Below are 19,272 nucleotides of genomic sequence, written 5' to 3'. Positions count from 1 at the left end.
CACAGAAAAGAGTCCCCTTTAATCTGGAAACCACTGACAATAACAATTACCAACTATAGGGAATTGGGAAACATGGCACAAACAAAGCTTCAAAGACCATTTTTGCACTACTAGAACTCAATTGCCCCATAAACTTCAACGATAATGGTATCCACATCAGAGCAGGAAAGACAACTGCATCCAAAGCAACAAACAATGAGAAGAATCTTCAAACATACACATACTACTCTGAACAAGATCCAAAAGGTGCAAGACACATTCACAAAGAAATTTGGATTTTCATATAATGGCCTCCAGCTTATTTCAATTTAGGGTCCAAAGGGAACTTCCACATCTTCATCTCTGCCTGTCCATTCAAGTTTGAAAACAGATGAAAGTTATTTTAACACTTATGAAAACTCACCAGTTACCTCCATAACTTAAACATTCATAATTCCTAAGTACAGTAAACCCCCGGTATTCGCGTTCTCATGGTTCGCGGACTCACGCATTCGCGGGTTTCTCTGTGGAACATATCTAGCCATCATTCGCGGAAAATTCGCCCATTCGCGATATTTTTCACTGAGAAATATTCACTAATTACTGTATTTTCATATAATTTTCATGAATAAATGCACTTTTTGTGATAAAACTCCTAAAATATTCAGGTATACACATTTTTACAGGGTTTTTCTTGGTTTAAGCTATCAAAATGGGCAGTTCTAAGTGTTTTTAGAGGGGTTTTAAGCATTCGCAGATTTGACCTATTCACGGGGGGGTGTGGGACGCATCCCCCGCGAATACGGGGGGTTCACTGTAACTCAGTTCACTAAAGGAACACATCTTATGCTTAAAACAGAAAAATTTAACACAAGAAATAATCTATACATAACTCCATGCAATAAAGATACCCATTTGCTTACAAAACTGACCAAAGTGTGCATGATTTATAACAAGATACAAAAGAGCAATAAATTTCCTTCAAAAACCTGATGAACGTGAAGTGCCACGTTTATCAAATAATAAAAATAATCCTTATATATAAAATGACTAATGCTGAAGCACAAACTCACCCAGTTCCTCAACAAGTCTCAGCATGACCCCTCCGATATGAAGGTCACTCTTGACCCTCAGCACCCTTTCCACCTGCAGGTCGGTGACGTGGATGTGGAGCTCCCACGACCCGTCACCAATGAGTTTTCCGTCGGCCATCATGTTGCCAGATGTTTTTCTTTCAGTCACTGATCACAAAAATAATCTGTGTATTTCCTTCCAAGACTACAAGACTAAACCACTCTGAAATTCACTTTTAACAAAATCCACTAAAAAATTTCTCTCACTTGCAAATGTGAACACTCCTTAATTCGTTTGTTTGTTATTCCTGAAAATTGGAGAATACACTTTTTTCAAATTTCTGGTATAAACAAGTATTAGAAATTTATAATTTATATTTTCTAAATAATGACCTCTATTACGATAGCTATAAAACCTCTCGTCGGTAGGACAACATAGAATAAACAAATTTTTTAAGTCATTTCTCCTAACATACACAACTAAAGTTCTATACACAGGATTTTGCTTCAGGCCATTCAGACTTACTGAGAAGGGATTACCTACCAACAGGTGGGGAAAGCTCTATCCACCTGTCAGTCTGCACTCTACTTTGCCTTCCGGCCTAGGATTCAAGTGTTGTAGTGGCGTTTGGAAAGTGGGCTTATATTATGAAATGTGTGTTTAGTTTCTCGTATTTGTTTCGTTTGACGGCTTTTCCATTATGTTTGTTTTGTATGTTTTTGTTTGTGAATGTGATGTGTTCGAGTGTTCATGTTTGTTTTTTCTTTTTTGCTGCAGTTGAGTGATGGATGGTTGAGCTCCAGTTCACCTACAATAGGAGGCTTCCATTGGCAACTACCAAATCAGTTGGACAGCTGGAGAGGCCGAACCATTTTCAAGTTCCACTCTAAGTTTTTATTTGCTAGAGGAAGGAGCCGGATTGCTTCTATGATTCTAGGAAGGAAAAATAGAACGGGTGCTTGATGGGTAAGCTTACCGCATCAGATGCCAGTTCCAGCAAGTCGGTTCGAGTCCATCCTCTGCACGAAGGAAGAGAAGCAGGGGGACGAGGAAGGAGGAGCAGGAGGAGAGGCCAATCACTCTTGTAATCCCTCTCACTTCCAGAACCTCACACCTTAGGCGAGATGTTACCTGTGCTCTTGTAGGAGCCGGGTAAGAAAACACAACCTGTTGGGCAGCCACCACAGGTCCAAGGAAAGGGAGTTCCAAGGACTCGTGGGCAACAACCCGAAGGTAGAAAGACATAAATGTGGTCTGATGAGACCACATCTCTGCTTTCAGACTGAAAGAAACTTCCAGAAAGCGTGGGATGGACCAAGCCATTGACTTTGTGAGCTCTCAGGTGGAGTGTACAGGTGTCGTCAACGTCAGCTGCAAAGTGCGCCCTTCCAATTGTCTCAAGAGGCCAAAAGGAAAGACGTGTCCTTGGACACTTCTTTCTTGGGTGGGTTAGTCCTAGCGCAAAGTCGTCGACATCCATTAGAGATGTCAAGATTTCTTCAGAAAGCACCGCAGCACCCTAACAGGACAAAGCAGTGACTGATCTGGATCATCAACTACAAAGTCCAAGGGGGAGCGGGATCATGAAGAACTCAAACCTGGCAACAGGTGCAGACGGGTTCGGAGCTTGCTACGACATCCGAGACGAAGTTGAGCTACTGATCACCATCCCTTGAATGCTCACGGCAAAGATAGTTCAAGAAGATCATCTATCTTCTTCTCCAATGCTGGAGCGAGAAGAGAGATGGTCTTGAGAGTCAGAACTCTGTCTGATGACTCTTGCAAGGGCACGTGCAAAGCACGAGGCAGGAACCCTAAACAAGAGCTACATGCTGCCCAGGAGCCTGAGGTCCTTGGGAGAGGAAGACTGATCGAATCTTCTCATCAGTAGCTAAATCTCGACTGAGGAGGAAAGGGCTACCTTCAGGTGACAGACTAGACCGAATGTGTACTCAAGCCTTTCACAATTAGACAAATACGAAAGGAAGATGAAGACATCGAGGTTGTCCCACTGTGTCAGCATGCATCACTGTAGCGGTCTGTGGGTCTAGTATGATGAAGCAGAAGACCTGCAGGCTTCTGTTGAGCTGGAAGACAAACAGAAAGACGATAGGGAGCCCTCAAGTCCAGCAACTTCTCCGTGAGGAACTGAGTGAAGGGAGCTCTCTGTCCCCGTCACATGATGCCAAAGGCTAAGCTTGCCTGCCAATACATCCTATTGCCTTGAAAGTACCTGGCTGATGGCTCTACAGAGTGCACCAAAGTTCACTTGAGCACCTGCAAAGTCAACCAAAGCAACAGGGAGGAAACGAGACCCTCTTGCTTGCTGACATATTGTGGTGTTGCCCAACAACACCCCAGAGTATCTAAAAAATCTGATCCTGAAACTCTCAAAGGGCCAGAAAACTGCCTTCAGTTCCAGGATGTTGATGAGAAGGTACTTATCGTCTTGGTAGCACACCCTGAAGACAATGGCCTTACAGGTATGCGCCCATTCCTCAGTCAGTTCATCTGAGATCAGAAGCATGTCACGAGGAGAATATGCAGACATATTCAGAGGTTCCTATCGATCAAGCACCAGCCTAAATCCTCCCTCATCCTTCAAGAGAGGAAAGGACTAAGAACTCGAAGCAGATCTCCTTCATTCTCCATGAAGAGAATCGAAGGCAAAGCTGCCTCTCAGGGGACAGCTTCTGCAGCGATGACAGGACACCGAAGACAACTAGCTCTAGCCAGGTTGGCTGCTCCCAAAGTCAAGAACATGACAGAGGAGACAGAACGTAAGTTTGGTGAAAGGTGGCCAACACCCAGAGGAAAACAGATACTTCTCCTAAAGGATATCCATTGCCAGGTCTCGGCTATGTTGCTGTCATATAGTCCAATGATTTGACAGTCATTCCTTCATCAAGGCACCAGCAGGAGGAGAACACTGTTCCCAGTGTTCTCCGTTCCTCTCCTCCCTCTGCCTTCTTCCCGATGGAAAGAGGGCTGAGACACACGTATGCGCACTTTCAAGACGAGAACAAAGAAGGCTGGGTGTTCTGCGAGCACCCTTGGAGCCTAAGACTTCTTAGAGGCTGAGGAAGGGCTAGCTTGCCATTGCCTGGAGGACAAGGCAGTTGCCCTGGCACATTCCTTGATTATTGCAGCACTCTCTGCGAAAGAGGGAGGCAGAACCAAGTGAAGGTCCGTTTCTGAGGAAATGTGATGACTCGGGACTTACTAGACTGGAGATCAGAATCAGGACAATGTCCCTCTTCTTAGCACCATAATTGCCCAACGGTTGCTGTCTGGTGCTGGGTGGGCGAACCCACCCCCTGCCTGGAACAGTCTCTAGAAGGCAGAGACCTCTTCAGGAATGATCGCATCCGAGGAGGAAAAGCCTCGAAAAAGTGAAGGATCACAGATTCATCAGGAAGCTACCTGGAGGGACACCATAGCAGTGTCCTCCAGGTTTACCGTCTCTTGTTGCGAGAGGAAACACCCTTCGTGGCAAAGAGAAAGAGCGAGATATCAGAGTCCAGACGAGCCAGAGCCAGGACAATCTGCTAGTCGGCATAAGGTCCCTCCGAGGTAAGAAGAATTGCTTCTGTCGAGGAAGAGGAAGGGGAAGGAGCTTGACTGGGTGACTTGACCAAAATGAACTCCTTGTCCAGGGAAAAGGCATTCATCTGGTCGAGAAAGCCCTTATAGCAAGCAAGGACCATGGCAGCCCCGACAAACACCTGCAAGGAGCAGTGAAGTTATTCACGGGGAATGCCATGGTCCTTCCCCTGAGATCATTGTGCTGACGAATCTGCGTGAAGATCTCTGCAGAAAGAAAATCGAGGGTGTCTGCATCCCTAAGAGGAAGACCCTCGAGTCCTCCTGGGGTGCAACACTCCCGATCTCTTTTCCTTGGAGGGATAACCTCGCCAGAACCCAGAAAACCATCCTCGACTACTCAGATGTATGGCGAGCCGATCCAAGAACCGAGCCCAAGATGTAGATCCTTGTACCAGAGCTCTGATAAGAGAAAAAACTTGTCGGGGTCCTCTCTATCCGACTCGCATCCCCAGGCAGCAACCGAGAGGGTTTGAGGGAAAAGGAGGAGAAAAGCACTCTTACCTGTCCTGCTAGAAGAACCAGCAGGAGAGGCTGACTGCTGGCGATCATCAACCAGGTGTGATGACAGCATCACGAAGGAAGGAGAGCACTAACGCCATGGCGCAGCGCTAACCTGGAGAGAGCGAAAGCTCATTTCAGCTGAGTCTCCTGAAGGTAGGTGAACCTCAACAGCATTTGGTTTGCCGAACTGAGCAGATCATGTAAACACAATCAGGGGCTGGGCGAGGAAGCCAAACTGCACTAGCCAATCACCTAAACGCGATCAGAGGCTGGGCGAGCAGGCCGAGCCAATCCAAACCAATCACGTAAACATGATCGGTGGCTGGGCGAGCAAGCAGGGCTGAGATGAGCCGAGCCAGGAAAGCTTAGCCATGAACTAGCACTGCCTCAAGACATGTTTTAATCTCCTCCAAGGCCGAAGCCCCTCAAGAAGAAGGTTTAAAGGGGATTCTTGTCTGTTAACCCGAGTGCTCGAACCCAAAGGTCCAATACACGAGTTTCGGAACTGACCGAGCACTCAAAATGGAACAGGCAGGAAGTGTCGAAATATCTGAATGTTTCGTCGACACCTTCGAAACAACTGAATGTTTCGACACCTTCTCTCGTCCTGTGCCCAAACCAGACCAGAGAGCGAACTCCCTAGTACTGGTTTGGGGAGTGCCTGAGATTCCGCAGAATCTTGGACACTCGATGATTCGCTAGTCGAGTGCTCGCGATCCCAAGGAATCCGAGTGCTCACTGAGTGCACAAGATTCCAAGGAGCCCAAGGAAGGAATCCAAGCGAGACTCCTGAATCTCATAAGAACAATCATCGGGAGTAAGCTCCTCTCGGCTTCCAAAAAAAAACCGTGGAAGGACGGGCACAGAATCAGTCTCAGACACCAACTTCTAAGAACTGGAATCGAGAGCGCGGCCTCGAAATGTCACCCACTCAAGGCCCCCAAGACACAAGACCCCAACGGGGAATGCGAATAGGTTCCCAGCCCCAAGGGCCAGGAAGAGCCAAACGAGAGAACACACTGTCCCTCTGAAGAGAGGTAGTCTCTCAGAAGTCCCGCAGGACCTCTGAAGGGAACCACCTCTTTGTCCCTCCAGGTACTCGAACCCTCAGGACAGAGACACCAGGTTGGTAACCTGACAGAGCACTGTTCCAGAACTAACTGAGCACTCAAAACTCAGTACTGGCAGGAAGAACCAAGACACTTGCATGCCTTAGCTCTTTCTCTCGCCCTGTGCCTGAAATGGGACGGTGAGAGGTCTCTCTGACACTGGTTCGAGATGCATGAGACTCCGAAGATTCTCGAGCACTTGATGTGACTTGACAAATTCGAGCACCGGACACAGCACCAGTCTAGACGCAGAACCCCTGGAATGGCAACAGGAGCGCAAACTGAAGTCTGTGCACTGACATCTCCCAAAACACAAGATCCTGGGGGTAAGTGATTCAGTTCCCGAGCCCAAAGGCTGGGAGGAGCCAACAAGAGATCCAACTGCCTTCCCATGAAGGGAGACAGTCCCTCAGAAGCCCCACAGCGGGACCCCTTAGGGGAGGGAGAAGCAGCCTTCCTCTTCTTCGGCCGACGAGCCTCATAGTGCAGCAGATTGCTGTAAAAATCGTTCAGATAGTGAAACAAGCATGAAATTTGGCACAAACATTCCTAAGACTACGCTCTCTTAGAAAAGGGCGCTGGCCACCTGAAAATCCAAGATGGCGGCTATTTTTCAAAATGGCCGCCATCTATGTTGAGATTCACTGGTTTGGGAGCATCTATTGGATGGAATATGCCAGTTTTTTTTTTTTTAAACCTCGACTTTTAGGTTATAAAATGTTCCATACCACAAATTTTATTGAAAACCCTTACTAAATGAATTGTAACCAAGATGGCGTACAAAATGGTTGCCATAAAAGTTTTTTTCTATCCACAGCGCTAGCAGACATAGAGACCAACTGTTTTTATTTAATGGTATATTCATGTGATCAGACAGTTTAACTAATATGCTATTTTCAACTGAAATAGTAATGGTATGGTCACATACAACATTGTGTCTAAGACTGTAACCATAAAAAGAAAAGAAGAGAAATATGGACTAAACGCAACCAATCTATGTATAGGTCTCTCAACCTACACCTTTGAAAAATTCGAGGATAAGAAGGTAGGCATAGCATGACACGTTGGATGCTCAAGCTAGATTATCTACTGAAGAGAGGGCAATATTTATCTAGACTTCACATTTGCAAGTGCACAGAGCTGTGCAGGGAAGACCCAGCTTGTAGCACTTGCACCTTTCCCGACAGCCTGCTTTGCATCCACATTTGGTAAGCTGTTGGCAACTCTTGGCTAAGGGCGAGTTGGTTGTCCAGAGGACTTGCCATGCTTCACCAGACTTTTGCCATCCCCACTCAGCAGGGTTCTCTGGCTGTGGCTGACACTGGGTGGCCTGCCCCCACACACAACCAGCCTGGTACGCAGCACGCTTGGTGTGTTGGAGGAGAGCTCCTGGTTGGTGGAATGGCCTCATATGCCCTTTGTTTTCTGGCAAACATGTCAAGTCTAGCCTCATCCACAGTGCCAGCAGTGCTGGATCTTTCATACATAAGTATGACAAACCTCTCCAGGACCTTCAGGTCACTCTCTTCCACTCTGAGAGGGTAGTGACTCAGTTTGGAGAACACAGTGGAGGCCTCTGGAAAGATGTTCCATGTCTGCCAGGCGGTCTTCTTGCCCTTGCTCCGGAAGGCTGACACTGTATCACAGCCTGTGAACGCATGGAAGAAGAGCATGCCATTCACCTTCTCCTTCTGTGGGTGGCTTTGGTATTGCAGTGTTTGGTGGCACAGGGTTCTTTGTTTGAAAGGAAGCTGGTGAGATGTTTGTGAATGTGTCCGGCAATTCAGGCACCGACCTCACTTTCTCAGGTGCAAACTTTAGTTGCTGTCTTTCCTGTCCAGTGTTCTCCTTGGTGGGGTGCTGAAATATGGAGATGCTAGTTCCATGGAAGGAGGTAGTGGCAGTAGTTGCAGATGGGTTGTGGTCGATGTTGTCCATCACTGCAGTGGTGAACAACCCTTTTTGCAGTACTGGGGGACAGACCACACCCTCCTCCACATATTTGCTAACTGTGGCATCTCCTAACTGTGCAGAGACCTCCAGTACTCTGTCATAAGAGATACTGAGGCCATACTGATGTAGCATTTCAACCAGGTTTCTCTTCCTGGTTTTGGCATAGACTGAGAGTCCCATGTAGACTGGGAATGGTGTTTCTCTGTCTTTGGAGTGTCTATGAGTTGTTGCTCCCTCTTTGTATCGGGAGTAGCAGTTGAACTGCATGAGCTGTGCAATGGCCTGGTCTGACTTTGATGCTCCAAATCGTAACTGTGACTTGATGTCAGCCCCATGCTCAACCATCCCTACAAACTGGAGCAGGAGAGGAGGCACAGAATTTCGTACACAAGCCTCAGAAAATGTGCCATCAAACCGTGACTGATGATCAAGTATAGACTTTCTGAGAATATTTGCTGCTTTAGCAATGATAACTGCCTCTGAAAGATCAGATGATTGAGCAAGTGCTTTTCCCACATCCTTTTTGAAATGCAAGTAATACATCTCTGCCAGATTTATGAGCCTCAAGTTCTGGAATTTCTGCCAGAAGTTTGTCTTTGAGTCTCGTGGAATTTACACTTGGTGACTCTACACCTAATTGTTCCAGACGTTGTTGGTAGAGGTGGCAAATATCTGCCAGCCGAAATGTGACTGGATCATCTGAACAAAGGTTGTTTTCAACAATGTATGTCATCAGTTCTGACAGAACTAGTGGATACACATCTGATTCTGACTCAGTGCTACCTTGGTCTTTCTCAAGGCTCCTCAGGTAGGACCTTTTTCTGTTGTAGAGGGCACAAAGACAGGCATGGTGATACTTAAACTCCTGTGCAATGACATCCCCACCAGTCAACTTAGCAAGGAGCTTGCCATCACTAAGTATCTCTGCACATTCACGCAATTTCAAGTCAAGGCCCTTAGTACTAGCCTGTCTGAGATCAGATGCAGGTGCCACTTTCTCACAGAAAATGCAAACTTCATTGTCATGACTGGTTTGGGCGCAGTTTTGCACCGACTAGTCTCAGTGTTGCTGGTCTGGTCATTGGATTTGTCGCTTTCTTGCACGGTCCAGTTTAGTGTTGTTAAACAACAAGCGACAGTTCACATGGTATTTTGCTGCATTTTTCCTGAGAGTGGCCTCTATGCCATCACCTTCATCCAGCCTTGCTGGATCCATTATCAGTGGCATTTCATTAATTTCACTGAACATGGGAATGTTCCTTGCCAGCATTGTGTACCCATCATGGTCTAGGACATGATGACTTGGAGGTGATGTCAAGTGCTCACCTCTTTTGTCCTTCTGACAAAGACAACACAAACTCCAGTTTGTTTTCTACTGCTCAATATTGGATTGGCATCACATTCTGCCATGATTTCACTTTTGATTAAGGCCGAGGGGTTATCCTTTTACCACCTTAAACAAAGCACACATTCCTGTATGGGATTCAACTAGGTTCGGTCTCCCTACACCTAGCCCGATCATTCATCCAGTGCCATTTAAGTCTCGTGTGATCTGTACACCATCCGGGTAAGTACATGAACCATACTGTCTATTCAGGTGCGGCTATCTAACTATAGCTGGTCTGGGGCTGTTAGAAAGCATTTGGGATACTAAACTAAACTATACTACAACTACTAGTCTAAGACTACAGGATTAGTAAAGCTGGATTAGCTGGCACTGAACCCCATGCTGAGTTACACAGCAGTGATGTCACCAGTGTGCCCTGGTTGTGTGCAGACATACACTCTTTTACATTTATTAATTTTCCTTCAAAATTGATGAGTTATTCGAAAGAGATGGCCTCATTAGGATCTAAAACCACAGAAACCAAGATCCATGCTTAAAACGATAATTGTTGAACGGGCATTATTTCTCATTATAATTATTGTTTCTACCTTTTCTTGGCAGCCATATAGCCCCCATATTTAAAGGTAAACTGTACTGGGAAGCTACAGAAACATAATATTCACAAGAAATAGTATGGAAGAGCTTTACCATATTGCTAGAAGCAAATACATGCCATTCTAGTGAAAAATTAGCCAAAATCTGTCGATACTGGCCGCCATCTTGGAATTTGGCCGCCATATTAAATTTTTTGCGTGGTGCCAGCCAGCGCCCTTTTCTGATAGAGGAACTTTAAAGAGCACTTGTGCAAAATTTCATGCTTGTTTCACTATCTGAACGATTCTTATGAAATATGCAATTATCTGCTGCACTATCAGAAGAAGAAGGGGAGAAGGCAGCAGAAGAGGAAGTCGAAGATAAAGTTGAAGACGACGACTACATCCCACAGGGCTTCCTCCTCGATCTCTTCTCTGACATCTTCTACAGGATGGTGGTCAGGAGCCACAGGGAACTGCCAGGGCAGCTGAATAAGGAAGCACAACAGGAGTGGCCCAGGCGACAGGAACACCAAAAGAAGCAACAGGAATGACCAGGGCAGCTGGGGCAGGAGGCACGAGAGCGGCCCGGCTGGCAGGAGCTTCAGGAATGTCAGCAGCGGTGGGTGACAGGGGCAACCAGGCAGCTGAGGCAGGAGGCACAGCAGGAGCAGCCCAGTGACTGGCAGCCAGGGTAACAGGAGCAAAAAGTCATGAGGAACAGCAGGAGCCGACGGGACCACAGGTATGACAGGAGGCACTGGCACAGCATACAGGAGTACCAGAGAACAAACAGCGGTTGGTCCCCCTTGTCAGGGCACAGTGTTGACATCGACATGGGGATCTTAGCCTTTACTGTCACCATGGTCATCACCGAAGTACCTACTGCATGAAAGCAGCCTTCCTGCCACAGGGGAATTTCAGCTGTGCCTTACGATGCTCGCTGTCAACCTGGAAAAAAAAAGCAAAAAAGATAAGTAACGGGAGACTCCTCTCGCTCTGGGGGGAATTGTCCTACGAAGCAAGAGGAGGCCCCTGTGAAGAGGTCATCCAACATCCCCTGCCCCCACTTGATGAGTGAGCGAAGAGAACGAAGGAGACATTTCTCCCGAAGGAGAGATAGCCAGAAGGGAAGCTACCAGAAGGAACGAAGGGGCAGTCACCAAGGGCGCCATCAGAGGCGAATAACCTTCTGACGACACCCGGCAACCACCTCCCGACAAGGTTTCTCCTGGCAAGGATGCCCCAGTGCAGGCGGCAAAGGGCAGCACTTGCACAAGACAGAAAAGGTTAAGGTCATGCTCCCGAACAAGGAGCGGGGGGTTAGGGGGGTGAAAATTTACGGCCCTGGCCGCCGACCCCAAGAAACACACGCTGGGGAAAGACGGCCTTACCGCAAGGCTATCAAAATCATGGGGTTTGTATATTAAATAATATCAAACATACAATATATAAACAAAAACAACAGAAAAGATCCCACCGAGAAAGAAGAGCTTAATGACAATCAGGCAGAGAGCTCCGAAAACACATCTGCACAGCATGATGGCCGAAAGCAAATTGGAATGTTTACATCCGGGCAGGCGGGACTCCCACCTACCGGACAGTAGCTACTTGGTCTAGCCCCGAGGAAGCAAACAAACCTTTAGCTAAAGAGAAGGCAGAACGGCGTGCAGAATCAATCAGACCCCAGAAGTCACCCTGGGATGAGGCAGCACCTCCCAGGGATAGATCTTCTCCAGTAGCATAATTATGACAAATACCTCCTAGCTGTCAACCTCAACAGTGGCAGGGCAAAAGCAGCCTTCCCTTGTTCCCTTTTCAATGCAAGCCAATCTTCGACCCCCTTTAGAGCTTTCCTCGAAGAGGAGGAAAGGACCACCTTGGGAAGATGACAACTGGCGTCCACTTGGTTCCTCGTTAGGAAAGTAGAGGCCGGAGAAACTGGAGTGGCTGGATGAAAATGCGACAGAAAGGTCGCTAAAAAAATATGCAGAGGAAGCTGATTCCTGAACTACTTCCTCCTCCTCAGCAGAAGAAATTGGTGACATGGATAAATCCTTGGAAGCTTTAATCCCAGCAGAGCCTTGGGTAATCCTAAAGCATCTACCAACTGTTGTTTAATGTTAGTGAGACGGGTCTTCCGCTGCAGGCGCAAGTGAACTAGAGTTGGACAGGCACTCAGCTGGCGCTGGGTGCTTGGAAGCTAGCCCCAAACTCTTGGCAACAGAGACAGTCAGCGGGCACTTGGGAGTTACACTGGGTGCTTGGAGACTGTGACTGCCGTATGTCGCTCGGGCGAGTGCACTGGGCGCTTGAGTGGGCACCAAGATGATGATGAGGAGCATTTCTTGTTTGAGGGGCACCTGGGTGCCAAATGCTGGCACTCGGGTGAAAAATAATCCGGGCTGTGCCAGGTACTGCAACCTGGTTGAGGACTGAGAGAAGGATCTCTAGTCTGTTTAGACAGAATAGGGGACGTCTCATTACTGCTACATCTCTTCAGGAGATGGGACACGCTGAGAAGATACCTAGAAAGCCTCTTGTCAGGGCTAAACTCCAAGTCCGAAGACAACTGGTGGATACTAACAGAGGTGCCTTTCCAATGGCAATCTGAGGGTCTTCCACTACGCGACGTGGAAATATGTCATCTAACCAGGTGCTGTGGTCCATCCCGAAGCAACACTGAATGAATGTCAGGACTGCTTCATGCAAGATATCCTTTGATTTATCCAGCCAGCTACTGCTGTGTCTGCGATGCTCACTGTCAACCTGAAAGAAAAGCAAAGATGATTAGTAGAGGGAGACTCCTCTTGCTACAGGGGGAACTGCCCTACGCAGCAGGAGGAGGTACTCTACAAGAGGTCGCCCGATCGCTCCCCGCCCCTGGTCTTCGCCTGACAAGCGAGCGAAGGGGTCCAAGGAGAGAGATCTACTAAAGGGGAGAAGGAAGAACCTATGGGAAGAGAAAACAGGACGGAGGGGAGGCCACCAAGGGCGCCGTGGAAGCGTAACTTACCGACGACACCCGCAACCTCCCACCCAGCCCCCAGTTCTCCAAGCGCAGGCAGCGAGCAACACTCAGCATAAGTAGGAAGGAATTAGTGATGCCCCTTATACACAGAGGGTGGAAGCCCAAGAAGGGAACGAACTCTTACGTCCCGATGAATGTAGGGGAGTGAAGATATTACGTCCCAAACTATATCTCCGAAAGTACAGGGGCGCCTTCAGTATTTACGTAAAGGATTGCTGGAAGAGAAGCATTATCACTCAGTTACGCTTCTCCAATAATGCCCTTGGCCATCAAATCCAACACACAGCGCAGGAAACGACGGCTTATGCAAGGTTATTACAAATCGTGGGTTCGTATTAATAAATATCAAACACACGTATATATAAATAAAAATACAGAAAGATCCCACTGGGATAATAAGAGCTTAACGACAGTCAGGCAGAGAGAACGAAAACACGTCAGCAACGCATGACGGCTGAAAGCAAACTGGAATGTTTACATCCGGGCAGGCGGTTATTTCCGCCTACCTGGCGGTAGTTACTGCCTAACCACCTTGCTCAAGAGTTTAACGGCTGCTTCCAGCCTACGACTGAAAGTAATTCCTAATGTAAAGGACCGACGGTTTGTATATCGTGTCGGAACAAATACAATTTACTTTTAAAAATTGTGATTTGATCCGACACGATATACAAACCCTTGGTCCTTTACATTAGGACGACTCACTGGTTGGAGGGAGGAATCTGAGTGAGTCACCTGAACTGACTGGAGTTCACCACACCTTGTCTTCCCTTCCTGGTCGATAGAGCGAGGAAGGGAAAACTGCCTCTGACAAAATGATCAGGTTGTAAGAAATGCGGGATCAATTGTCAGACTTCTGGGTCCCTTTGCATGAAAAAGGAATCGTCGTTCATGCAAAGTAGGCTAGGAAGAACTTGGAGTCGGATGACATTAAGGCAATCACAAGCATTGGGTTTGTCTTATAGTCATGGTCTCCTTCCCCCCCTTGCAAGGGGAAGGAGTGGGGTTACTTCTATCAACCTGAACGGAAAGTAGAACGGGAGCTCCCATTGGGTGCTTACTTGCATCGACTGCCAGATCCAGCATGTAACGGCGCGTCCGCTCCCTGCCCATGGGAAGAGAGCCAGGATGGGGAGAAAGAAGAGGCCAGTCACTCCACATTCATTCTCCCAATCACAATCATACATCTTAGGCGAGATGCAACCTGTCCTTTTAGAGGAGCTGGGTAAACTACACAACTTGTTGAACAGCCACCACAGGACCCATGGAAAAATCTGTCCAAGGACTTGTGAGCAACATCCCGGAGAAAGGAAGAGGTGAAGGTGGTCTGTTGGGACCACACACCTGCCTTCAGCAACTGTAGAACCGACATGTTCTTCCGGAATGCGAGGGACAGACCAATGCTGCGGACTTCTTGAGCTCTCAGACGAAGCATACCGGTGTCGTCTTCTCCTGCAGTAGAATACGCTCTCCTTATCGTCTCACAAAGCCAGAAAGAGATGGTGTTCTTGGACACTTCTTTCTTGGTCGAGCCAGTACTAACGAAGAGTTGTCAACACTCAGGCCGGAGACGACGAGATCTCTTCAAATTGCGCCGCAGCACTCTAACAGGGCACAGTAGCATCTCGTCTGGTTCATTACCTACAAAGTCCTATAGGGAGGGGATCGTGAAGGACTCGAACCGTGTGTCAGGGACCGAAGAATTCTGAGTCTTCATTATGAAATCCGGGACGAAATCGAGTGTAACTGATCCCCTTCCCATCGAGTGTTTAACACTGAAGGAAAGTCCATGCAGTTCGCCAACTCTCTTCGCTGATGCCAGGGCCAGCAGGAAGATGGTCTTGAGGGTCAGATCCCTGTCTGACGACTCTCGTAAAGGGTCGTACGGTGCATGAGTCAGGCTCCTTAGAACAAGAGTCACATCCCATGCAGGGGGCCTGAGATCCCTGGGTGGGCAAGACCTTTCGAAGCTTCTCATCAGTAGGGAAATCTCGAAGGAGGAAGAGATGTCTACTCCTTTCAGCTGCAAGACTAGGCTGAAACGGAGAGAAGCTTCTCTCGGTGAAGGAAGACAAGGAAGTCCGTAACCTGCTGAATAGTAGTTCCACCCACAGAGATACCCCACTGACGACACCAACCATAGAAGACGGACCGCTTTCCCTGGTATACCACTGCGGAGGATCGTCTGAGGTACCCGACCATCTCCGTTGCTGCACGACACAAAAAGCCTCTTGCTCACAGGAGATGGTGGATAACCTCCAGCCGTGAAGACATAGGGACTGCACTGCCTGGTGGTACCACTCTACATGGGGTTGACACAGCAGGTTGGGCCAGGGGGGGATCTCTCTCGGCACCTTGGAGAGGAGAGCTAGCAGGTCGGGATACCATACAGCCTGCGGCCATTTGGGTGCCACCAGAATTTCTGAGATTCAGAGTGATCGTCTTGGTTGATCACTCGGCGAATTAGACAGAACGGAGGAAAGGCATGAACGAAGAGGTTGTCCCACAGGTGCTGGAACGCGTCCTCCGCAGCGGCCCATGGGTCCGGCACGACCGAGCAGAAGACCTGGAGTTTTCTGTTGTGCCATGTGGTGAACAGGTCAATGACTGGACGCCCCTACAGGTCGAATAGCCTTTCCGTCACTTCCGAGTGAAGGGACCATGCGGTTCCTATCACCTGATTCTGGCGGCTGAGCTTGTCTGCAATGACATTCCTCTTGCCTGGAATGTACCTGGCTGACAACTCTACCGAGTGCAAGTTAGAACTATAGCTAAGTAATTACTTGGTTAGTTACTTAGCCTATATGAAAGTCTGTATTTCACCACCTACTGGTGGCACGACCTCTATCATTTCAGTCATGTGAATTTCGGCTTATTTTCAGAAATTTCAGTGTTAAAGACACCACTGCACCAGTTACCTGGTCTAGCCTAAAACATGACAGGCCTATGTACAGTAGCTCAGACAAAATTTAATTAACAATCACATAATTCAGCTACACTAACATAAGATGTGAGAAAATAAATCTTTTGACACACTCCACTTGATGCATGCCATAAGACACGTCTCTAGGTCAAATTTTACTTCAAACCATCAACATATTTGGAGCTCAAGAGTATTTTCCTACATTTTACTGTGCGCCTGAATGTTTCCGACATCCATCTGATAGCAAATGACCTCAATAATTTTGCCTTCTTTACGATGAATTAATTTAGTTCAACTTTTACAGATATATTCTTATAAACGAGTTTTATTAAATAAATGACGTAAAAAACAATCAATATTTAAATGAAAAATTAATGTCAAAAATTACCTAAAAATACAAAAATGAATATAACATATAACATAAAGGCTAAAAAAAAATAACATTTAAATTTGAAGTGAATGGTGTTATAGTATTTTTTGAAAATATGAATGAAGCTTTCCTTCGCCTGAATGAGAACTGCCGTCTCTGGAATCGTGGAATATATATAGTACAGATCCTAATGGTGGGGTCCACTCTCTAAAAAGCATTCAATTGCTCTCAGGCGAATGTTTAAAACTTAGGAAATTTACTCTAAAAAGCATTCATTTGCTCTCAGGCGAATGTTTAAAGCTCAGGAAATTGACAGGTCAACCTACACAAGGTCATCTTAAGCGACTGAGAGGGAAACCTGAAACCACAAAACACCACTATTCTATGGTACCGCAGCTCTCGTGAACGACTAGGTAAGCTACCACGGGCAGACGACAACACGGTTTTTGCTTTTTATCTTTTCCCAACAGAAATTGTGTCCGTCCACAGCACGAAGGGCGACTGTTTTTGCCTCCTACGAAGGAGTCTGTGGAGGCAGCCTGAGCGCACAGCGGATGTGATGTTGCGTCTCAGATAGACGACAGTCTGTGTAAACAAACCACTCCAATACGTCAATAACGTACATTTCCGAATCTTTTGCCTTGTAGACGTATGGTTTCGCATGTAATCTGTGAAAAGATGTCGCGTGCAGCGACCAAATATTAGCTTATGCTCACTGGGAAACAAAATTACGACACAGTTGAGAGAGAGTTCGTGGCCTACGCCCACCGCGTCAAGACGGCACTGATTACACTGTTGCCAGATCGGCACGGCTGCGGCACCTGTCGCGCGCGCTTCGGCGGTCGCTAGCGCTCGAAACTTAGCGCAATGCGCTACGGACGGGTTTCCTTTTGTCAATTGCTATACAAAGTCTACCCCAAAAGCCACATCAGAGTCCTTCGAAAGAAGGAACCGTGCTTACCCCCATACAAATGGGGGAAAAGGCACGTTAAAAAAAGAAGATTCACAGGTATTATTTATTCGTTGTTGTGTTTGTTCTCACCATTGTCCTTTGTTATTTGGTTCCTCCCTGTGTTGCGAGCACAGGATTAACTTGTAACTATTCATTGGCATACGTAATTTATTATTTTAGCTGTACGATTCAACATTCTTATGGTTTCTCTCTCTCTCTCTCTCTCTCTCTCTCTCTCTCTCTCTCTCTCTCTCTCTCTCTCTCTCTCTCTCTCTCTCTCTCTCTCTTACAATTCCTCTGACTTAATGAGAATTTAACCGGAGTTCCGGTACCCATGAATCTTCTATTATTATTATTATTATTATTATTATTATTATTATTATTATTATTATTATTATTATTATTATTATTATTATTGGTAAAAATGAAAATTTTGAACACTTCCATTTTTGCTCCTTGAAAGCCTAGTGATCCACAGGCAGGTCAGCTATTTAATGTCTTCTATCGCAGTCAGAAATGAAGGCAAAATTGGTCATTTTTCAGTTTCATCAACTCTATAACATATCAGTTGTATTATGTTGCTATGCACTTTTCTTGTAAGATTTCATGATAATAAAATGAAGACTTCATTACCAGTAGTTCACGCTTTTATGCATAAAAAATAGGCATACGTGTTTTACACATTATTTTTACTGTATTCACTTTGGAAGGTGCAATCAGCAAAGTGAGGGCCTTGGCTAAGAGGTGCAGGGCGTAGGTCACGTTAGTTAAGTCTGTGGTTAACTTACTAGTCCACCCAGCTATGAATAGAAACCAGCATTTGTTAGGGACAAGAAAAAAGAAATGGGACTTGAATCCTTATAATTAAAGACTTGTTGAGAAACAAGACTGTAGTATCCTTCTGGTATCAGCACAGAAAACGCTTCTGTCCTTCTGGCGACCACCCGCCATGGAAAACAATGGCTGCAACCAATGGAGCCACCTTACCACAGGAGAAAAAGAGCTTTAATCATATGGTAGCATCCCTCCATGGGTGAAAAGGTATGTATCCTTGAATCCTTCCTTCCAGTGCCAATTCTCTGTGAAAGAAAAAGACTGTTTCCCTCCGATACCACCCTTCCATCTGACAATGTCACCCTTTCACAGGGAAAAAGACTATCCATCAGGCCCCAAGACTCCACAGGATAAAAAGGCTGTATCCTTCAAGAAGAACCCCTCCATGGGAGAAAATGTCTGTGTTCATATGACACCACCCCTCCAGGTGAGGAAAGGTTACATGCTTTAGGTGCTACCCTTCCATGGGTGAAAGAAGACTATATCCTTCTAGTGCATCTCTCCAAGGGAGTGAAAGGTCATATCTTTCTGGTGCCATTCCTCCGTGGGAAGAAAAAGATCGTCACGTTCTGGTGTTAAGTCTCCACGAGGGAAAAAATCTGCATCCCTCTGGTGCCACCGTTTACAAAAAAAAAAAAAAAAAAAAAAAAAAAAAAAGTTTGTTTCTGAATTGCCCCTCCCCTCTGTGATAAAAAAAAAAGGCTAAATCCTTCCGTCATCAACCCTACGCTGGAGGAAAAGGCTGTGTCCATATGGTGCCACTCATACATAGAGAAAAAGGCTGTAGTCTTCTGGCGCTACCCTTCCATAGGAGAAAAAAACTCTCCTTCTGGTGCAAACCAAACCACTGGGATTCTTCTAGTGCAACCTTTGACAGAAGAAAAAGCAGTGTTTTTCTAATGCTCCCCCCCCCGCTCTATGGGAGAAAAACACAGTATTCATCTGATGCTAAGTCCCTTCTGCTGCCACCTTTTCACTGGAGAAAAACGCTGTAGCCGACCTATGTCACCCATTAATAGAAGA

General features: G+C 46.6%; 1 protein-coding gene across 15 annotated transcripts in view; it reads right to left on the bottom strand.

Annotated features, from left to right (window-relative positions):
• Fit1 (Fermitin 1) overlaps positions 1–17,296 on the bottom strand; it is a 261,078-nt gene extending 243,782 nt beyond the window's left edge. For 3 of the 15 annotated variants that reach the window (XM_067119924.1, XM_067119918.1, XM_067119929.1), the window contains exons 1-2: positions 17,180–17,296; positions 1,053–1,360 (exon numbers count right to left, since the gene is read on the bottom strand). In XM_067119924.1, coding sequence (XP_066976025.1) covers positions 1,053–1,194 — 142 coding nt within the window. In that variant the 5' untranslated portion in view covers positions 1,195–1,360; positions 17,180–17,296. Of the gene's footprint in view, positions 1–1,052; positions 1,361–16,789 lie in introns of all 15 variants that reach the window. The other 12 variants (XM_067119927.1, XM_067119920.1, XM_067119931.1 and 9 more) reach the window with 8 other exon arrangements.
• Between the last annotated feature and the right edge of the window lie 1,976 nt (positions 17,297–19,272).

This window comes from Macrobrachium rosenbergii, chromosome 17 (assembly GCF_040412425.1).
Source record: "Macrobrachium rosenbergii isolate ZJJX-2024 chromosome 17, ASM4041242v1, whole genome shotgun sequence".
NCBI lineage: Eukaryota > Metazoa > Arthropoda > Malacostraca > Decapoda > Palaemonidae > Macrobrachium > Macrobrachium rosenbergii.
Note: the sequence above shows the minus strand (reverse complement) of the source record. Positions and strands in the feature narration are given on the sequence as shown.